An 8073-nucleotide genomic window follows, 5' to 3' on the forward strand; every position below is an offset into this window, starting at 1 on the left:
ATATATATATATATATATATATATATATATATATTTAAGTGCGCGTTTTAAACCCTTTCCGCACTGTTGCGATATTCTAAACAATGTTTCTAAACTCTAAATGATCATAAAGAGCACAGAATGTCGTGATTTCATCTCTCTGCCTCCCCTGCACTCTGCCACCTGCCACTCTTGGCCATGCCCACTTCTCCACTACAGAGCGGAGATCAGCTGATCAGCTGCAGGGGGAAGCTTTTTCTGCAGCTGTGGGCTGCACAGTGTTAAATCATTTACAATAATTTATTTTAAATAAAAAGTCCATGCAAGTCGTGTGGCTCATCTATCAATCAGCCAAATGTGTGTCACACCCAATTTTAAGCAGCAATTTGTGAGTCTGTGAAAAACGAACCACAAAGTAGTGAGGGACTACTGTACAAGGATCTATATATACAATATGCTAAACATAATAATATACCGGTAATATAGGGTGTATTAAACAGCAGCCTGAACATGAGTCTGCTATGAGCAGATGGGTATGATTACAGCAGTTTATGGGTAAGAAATCAGCAGCATGGATTATCAGCAGCACAGATAAGTGTCAAATCAATTCACGGATTAGAAGTGAAAAGTCTTTAAGAATCAAAATACTTAATTTGTTCTTTACACGACTACGTGAAACAAAGTGAGCTTAAGTGTAAAAGTGCAGGTGTGGAACATCCTGTAAAGTTCTGCTGTCCATGGACTTGCATCAGCATATTTCACATCTTTCTAAAGCTGCTATGTGAAAAGCTTCAGATGGTTTTTACTGCGGTCTGACATCAATTATTTATAAGATCCTTTGCCTTGTCATTTGTGTCCTTAAGTATCACATCTTTATAGAGCTGTGTTCACCTCTTTCATTAATTTAATGTTCACTCTTTATATTAAAGGCTAGCTTTTATTTTTATTTTTTTATAGTTCTAACAGCTTTCTGCAGTGAAGGTGCCATAATCAGATTTGTTTCCTTCCCCCTTACCTAACTATTTTTTTGTTACAATTTAGAGCCTGGATGGAAATGTTGTAGTGAGGAGTGATGCTCGTGTGTCCTCCCTCACTCTGAAGTACGTCAAGTATACAGATGCTGGTCGGTACCTCTGCACAGCGCGCAGTACCATCGGAGAAGATGCACAATCAGCTCATCTGGATGTTCGATGTGAGTATTTTCTCATAAAATTAAGTTCAAGGTTTTACAAAATATGTCTGACACATTTTAAGGGATTCGCTGCATTAAACAGCATTTAGAATTTTTGTAAAACATTTACTTTCTAGATGCTCCTAAGATCCATGGAACAGTTGCAGTGTATACCTGGGAGAGGAATCCAGTCAATATCAGCTGTGAGGTCAAAGCTTATCCCAGTGACGTGTCAATCATTTGGCTGAGAGACGGACTGCAGCTTCCCAACTCAAACAGCACCAACGTCAAGATCTTCAGGACTCCCTCATCCAGCTTCCTGCAGGTTGTGCATATTTAAAACACATGTACATACTGTACACACACAATTCATACACAGACACACCTCATACCCCCCACCGCCTCATGTCATGAAGATTTCATGAGCATAGACTTGAAGTGAAGGGGTTTTCTTTCAACTCCTTTGTGGAAGAAAAAAAGGGACATGAATAATTCAGCAGCATGAAGCCTCATAGCAACAAACAAAAGCTACTCTAATGGACAAACAAAAAGGTCACCTTCGTAGAGTTTGACACACAGGTTTGTTCATCCGTTTGGTTCCAGTGCCCCTCGTTCATCTACCGCTTCATTTTTTCCCTCTCTACAGATTACCCCCGAGTCTGAGAATGATTTTGGAAGCTATAACTGCACTGCCTCAAACGATATGGGCACAGAGTCCAAGGAGTTCCTGCTCATTCAGGCAGGTCAGTGATGAGGCTGTGATTCAGTATTCTTATTCAATTTGCATTTAAAGCGTTTGTTCTTAACCTGCAATTATCATTTTAGCAGGCCAGTACAGATGCTTTGAAAATGTCATAAGGCGTGACATACATTTCTTTTTTCAGCTGCAACTGTTTAAATCTGTTTGACATCCATATTTACATTCAGTAATGCATCAAAGCACTTCTTTTTCTGTACTGTGAAAGTGGATTTTTACACCTGTATTCAGAATACGTTTGGCTAACAAATGTCTACCATGTGCGTTTACAAAAGCAGTTTAGCTGGAAGGTAGATTTAGATTAAAAGACAACAGGTATGGATTAAAGCACATAATGCAGTGTAAAATATTAAACTGAATGTGTTCATGAGTATAGTTTACTGTAAGAATTATAAAGAAACTTTTTACAGCATTTTTGTTACATCTTACTGCTTCCACTGACTGCATACTTACCCATAGGGCAGTCGGAGCAGAGAGAAACAGTTTTAAGCCACCGCTCTAAGTGAGTGAATGGGAAGAAAACTACACTCTTGTCTGAAAGCAAAACGCTGGCGACTGCAGTAATTACAGTGTGCCTTTTTACTTCTCAGATCAAAGAGAAGCAGTACAGAATTGTGTTCACACCAGAGGATGAGTTTGAACCTGGAGCTGCCGCCCATACTTGGATATGGATCATTTCAATTGGCTAAATAGTTTAAATAATGCCATTTTCTCTGTAATCAGGAGCACAGTGGGTGGTGACAAAAGAATATTCTCCTGTCAAAACTAAAAAAGACTGTAAATGAGACCACATAATCACCTCACAGCTCAGATAGATTATTTTTTACTTGGCAAGCTTCTTTATTTTACTAGATTTGCTGTTTGTGAAGCTCTTTTGTCAATGTGCTATATAAATCAAACCGACATTGACATTATCAAAGACATAACATGTATAATGCGTATGTTATGCAGTTTTATAGATTTTATTGTTAACTAGTTTTTGCATATGTATTTGTTTTTGCATATTTATTTTATTTTCCATATTATTCTAGAATAATGCAGCCGCTCAAGGTGGCTGCATGTTGGCGTAGCTCTCTTATATTCATTCTGAGATTTTGCTTTTGAAAACTTTAATTCCTATTTTTTCTGGATGTAAATCACTTTTTTTGGATGATGTGCCGCTGGAAGGATTTACACTGAAACCTTTTTTTTTACTTTTGGACATTTGTTATGATGCATAACCATAAAAACGAGGTAGTATTCCACAACTGGGAGCTACTGATTAACATATCAAAAGCTAAAAAAAAACCTCAACTACAGCCCAAATCTCAAACGAGTTGAAAAGGAGGTGCCATGGATGCACCTCCATCTACTTGGAGGCAGTGCTCAAGTCCCTGACCACCGAGATCTTTGAGGTAGTGGGAAACACGGTTCATGACAGCGGGACAACTGAGATCGTTCCTCGACACAAGTCCATGGCGACAAGGAACACGGCAGGCTGCTGGGAGAAATGGCCATCGCTGGGGGCGGAGTTCTGCCTGGCATTCAGGTAGTCCTGCTACCCAAGAGGACCGAGAGGTCTGCTGGGTCTGGGTGGACGGATCAGCATATGCAGCCAGTTTCTTCAGATCCGCTGTGGGACGGACTGCTACAAGAGATCCTTCTAGCCCAAAGCCATCAGCATCTAGAACAACTCTAATGAAACCAGGATGAGCTACAGCAACAATTCATTTCCCTTTTCTGATTAATAAAGTATTTTTGAATTTTAATTGATTATACTATTATAATGTTTACATTTTATTGAAATGTTGAATTGTGTGCAGCAGATAGCAAATAAGTTTTCTAAATATGGTATAATCTTCTTTTTTTTTTGTTACAGTCAAAGATTTTGAACATTTGTCACATTGTTAATTTTATTAGTTGTTGTTTGTTTGGTTCTTAGTTATCTTCAAAACCACTTTGTCTGAATCAGTTATAAAAGAATTGTTAATTCTACCTTTATCTACAATTTAAGCTGTTTCTGCTTCACTGTTGTAAATCTTAGATTTCTTCTAATATTTAGTGGGTTTAGTTGTTTTTTAAGACTTAACACTCTGCCCATCACTTTAAAAACTATATGGAGTCTGCCTGTTCCAGAAGGTGTGTGTGTGGGTGGGTGTGTGGGGGGGGGGGTCCTTCCAGTTTTTGTGGTAAATCGACTGCATTTTCCTGCTTTTAGAGGTTCCATCAGCTCCATTCATTGATGAAGTGAGACCCTTTTCCACCACTGCACTCATCCAGTTCGGGGAGCCCGAATCTACTGGAGGTGTTCCTGTCCTGAAATACAGAGCAGAGTGGAGGATGCGAGGAAGAGCAAGCTGGATGAAGAGCGTCTATGAGATTCAAGAAGGTAAAACACAAACTAGAATTGTAGTGTTGTTGTAGAGGTTCCTTTTCTTGTCCATTTGTCTTGAAGAACAAACCACATAGCTCATGTACGATTGTTTATTAGGGTTTTTCTTGTAATCACATATATTAAAATATTCCAGCGTTGGAGGATTTAGTTTCATATAGCTCTGTTGTTTTTAAAATACATGAAAACAAAGAAGATTATTTTAAAATTTTATTTTATATACTTTTGTTCATATCCAATGTGAAAATTCCTACTCCACATTTTTTTCCATTATGAGCACACGTGGCGCAGAGAGCAGCCAGGGGAATAGCTGGAGGGTTAAGGGCCTTGCTCAAGGGTCCACAGTAGTGCAAATAAGGGTGGAAGCACGAGTTAGCAATAATGATAAAAACATCAGGAAATCATGAGTTGGAAACCAAAAAGACAGATAAATAAAAACAATATTTACTAATGAAATAGCTGAGAGTGAAATAGAAAGTTGTTGTCTCAAATTGATGTGTCTACACGTTTAAATGACCAAAATAATTTGGCATAAATGTTATTTCTGTGTTCTGTTTTCGAACTTGTCTAAAAATATAATCTGTTCCAACTTTACTGAACTGAAATAAAAACTGAGCTAATCAGCATTTGCTCTAAGGCAATTAATTATTCATGTATTGTTGGAATAGGGACAAACACGGTGGTATTTTCAACAGAAATTGCACTGTCTCTGATATTGTACCAGGTTTGAGCAATGAGGTGACAATCACAGGCCTGAAGCCAGACTCCAGCTACGAAGTAAAGTTAGCAGCCATTAATGGAAAGGGTGAAGGAGAAAGCAGCCCCGCTGAGTTCTTCAAGACAGAGCCTGTTCGTAAGTGCACAATTTACAGCACAAACCTTTTTCATTCCTGTCTTCACAAACATTACTCCACCCAGTCTCTACAAACACATTATCAAGTAGAGTATCGGAGATGTTTGGGCAGTTTCATCAAAAAATGCATCTTTTCAGGCAACAGGAGCCACAATAGCAGTTGGTTTTGTTCTTTTACATTTCCATACTGGAAAATATGACTATTTAAATAAATGCTGCTGCTTAACTCACAGAATGAAACATCGACTTTATCTAAAGTCACATGCATTAAACCTTTTGTCTTACAACTTTGTGTCAGGTTCATAATTTTGTATTTTGCTTGAAAACCTTGTAGTGAGATTTTGATTTATTTTTAATTTTTTTATAGACCAGTCAACAATATGGGTGTGGCCACCTACCTAAAACTGTGAAGGTCCAACCATTACCATCAAAACGTCTCGGAGTAAAGAACACCTGAGGATGTTCTGAAGTGTCTGCTGGCACATGAACAGCACTTTGGATCTGTAATTTATGGGCTGGGCTCTTTGTAAGATTAGTCTTGCCATCAGATTAGAGAAGCTGAAGGAAAAATACAAGTTTTAGACTTTTATAGTTTTTGAGACATTTCTCAGCTGTTTTTGGTTCACTGCTGCTTATTGGTTGTGGGTGAAAGTTGCTTTCAGGTGTGTGTAAACAAAAAAAAGGTACTTGGATAAAGAGAAATGCCAGGATGCAAGTTTTACTTGTAGCTCAAAGTGTAAGATGAGCAGTCATACCTCACCGGTCAGTCAGTGGTCATGACGTCATGGCTGAATGGCGTCTTTCAGTAAATAAGCAGCACGTTGGTTGGTGTTTGTCGCCCTCTGCTGGTTGGGCATGTATGTTATCTCAGGAGAGCTCACCCTTGTGATTTGGTTATTTGTATGCTAATCATCTCATATTTTCATTTCATTTTATGATTTTAATCACCCATTCTTGTATCTGCTTACTCATCTCATTTGTCTGCTCTATCCATCAGGCCCCACTTACAAAAGTAAGTGATTCATTCTGCTTTCTCTAGCTCAGTCTGTTCATTTTTTACCTCTTTTATGGCAATGTTTTAATTTTACAGCTTCACCAATTCAGAAATGGATTTTTAAAAAGGGTTTTAAGGATTTGCATTTTTTTTTTTATGCAAATAGACAAAATCTGCACCAGTTTAAATAAAACAATGTTTAATAACAGGCAGTAATGTTTGCATTTTGTCACATTTTGTAATGTTCTAATGTAATGAGAACAAATTGTTATGTTTGAGATTATTTGCACAGTACAGGTTTTAGTTACTTAATGGCACCTTTGAATCAGAGTTTGTATGCAACCTTTTAATTCTCTGACAGATTACTTCGTCTCCTCCTGACAGACAATAATGTCTCAAGTATTCAGTCTTTAAAATTTATACTTCTAGGGGAGTATGGCAGAATTTAGACATCCTTAATTCTTCAGTCAAGTATAGCTCAGAGATTTGGGTGGTTATTTGTGCAGAAAGTGTTATTATTGATTGCTTTTCTTGTGTGTCTAGATGGTATTTCTCATTTTTCTTCTGAAGGTACAGGTTTGTTCTGTTATGTGATAATAGAAGATTAGTTGTTTGTGATGTAGCTGTTTTCCCCCTACAGGAGAACTCAGTCCCTCCTGCTGATTAGCAATATTTGTAATGCCTTTTAAGCTTCGTGAGGAAGGGACTGTTCGTTTAAAACTGTGACCTTGTCTGTCCTGAACATCACTGCAAACTCTCTGTGGGTTGTTACACACTAATTAGATTTTAATTTTACTTGCATCCCATGGGTTTCAATCTGATACAACAAAAAATAAATTGTAATTTATTTCTGATTAGCAGCTTTTGAAGTTCTTGACTTAATGACATGACAGTGTAATGATTGAACAGCAAATCTCTGCATTTCAAAAGCTGCACACTTTCCCTCTGGTTTCACCTACTTTAGGGGAAAAAAGAGTTTGGGAGTGTTTGCAGCTCATCAGCATTAATTAATCAGTTGCTTTAAAGATGATTAATTGGCCTAAATCAGGAAGATTAAGCTGTTGGATGTCTACTGTATTTTGACATTTAGAACCCAAACAAAGGAATTAATGTGCAGTTTAATCATTTATGTTGTTGTTAACTAGCTTTCTGTTTTGGTGCTACTTCATTTTATTTCTCCTCTACGTGAATTTGTGTTTTGTTGTCTCTCATGTCCTCCCTTTCCTGTTTCAATCACTCACACGTCTCATTTCATGTGTTTGTGACTGGTGTGTGGCATGCATGGTGCTGATGGTTCCCTCAACTCTTCAGAAGGTAACTTAGAATTGTATAATAATGATTGATTCTTACTTTTACTGACAAGTCTGACAACTGAACACCAAGTTATGTGTTTTTGTGTAAACATGTAACACAGAAATCAATTTGACATTCACCTCTGCAGATTCAAAGAAAACCAGAGCTGTCTTTATGGCGTTTGGAAAATTTATATTGAACTTTTAGCACTCATGTCAGGAATATTAGTTCATATTCTGAAGTGTTACACAAGTATTAAAAACAATTGTCTGTAATTAGAGGAGAATTATAGACCGTTTCCAACCACAACAAAACTTTCTTTCTGCAGTTCGCTCTGGTTTTCATTCAGGATCTTTTAGTCTTTTCATGCTACATTATACGTCACATTTTCCAAAGTAATAGTCATAGTTAACACTATTAGTGCTCCATGCTTTTATAGCAGCAACAGCTTGTAACAATGATGTACAATGCTTTCCTGTTGAATGTTAACAAGATGTTCAGAAATTTATTTAGACTTTAATGATTATAATAATTATAATAACCTATAATAACTATAGAATTATTAATTATAACATAATATTTTATTACAATAATATTAAAGTATATATATAGATAGATAGATAGATAGATAGATAGATAGATAGATAGATAGATA

General features: G+C 37.1%; 1 protein-coding gene across 1 annotated transcript in view; it reads left to right on the top strand.

The window, feature by feature from the left end:
- ncam1b (neural cell adhesion molecule 1b) overlaps window positions 1–8073 on the top strand; it is a 107951-nt gene that overhangs the window by 85387 nt on the left and 14491 nt on the right. Inside the window, exons 9-16 of the mRNA XM_037677585.1 lie at window positions 1021–1171; window positions 1288–1475; window positions 1797–1893; window positions 4105–4275; window positions 5003–5131; window positions 6129–6143; window positions 6669–6695; window positions 7437–7439. Of these exons, the coding sequence (XP_037533513.1) occupies window positions 1021–1171; window positions 1288–1475; window positions 1797–1893; window positions 4105–4275; window positions 5003–5131; window positions 6129–6143; window positions 6669–6695; window positions 7437–7439 (781 nt within the window). The remainder of the gene's footprint in view (window positions 1–1020; window positions 1172–1287; window positions 1476–1796; window positions 1894–4104; window positions 4276–5002; window positions 5132–6128; window positions 6144–6668; window positions 6696–7436; window positions 7440–8073) is intronic.

Source organism: Nematolebias whitei, chromosome 6 (assembly GCF_014905685.2).
Source record: "Nematolebias whitei isolate Nwh7 chromosome 6, NemWhi1, whole genome shotgun sequence".
Taxonomy (NCBI): domain Eukaryota; kingdom Metazoa; phylum Chordata; class Actinopteri; order Cyprinodontiformes; family Rivulidae; genus Nematolebias; species Nematolebias whitei.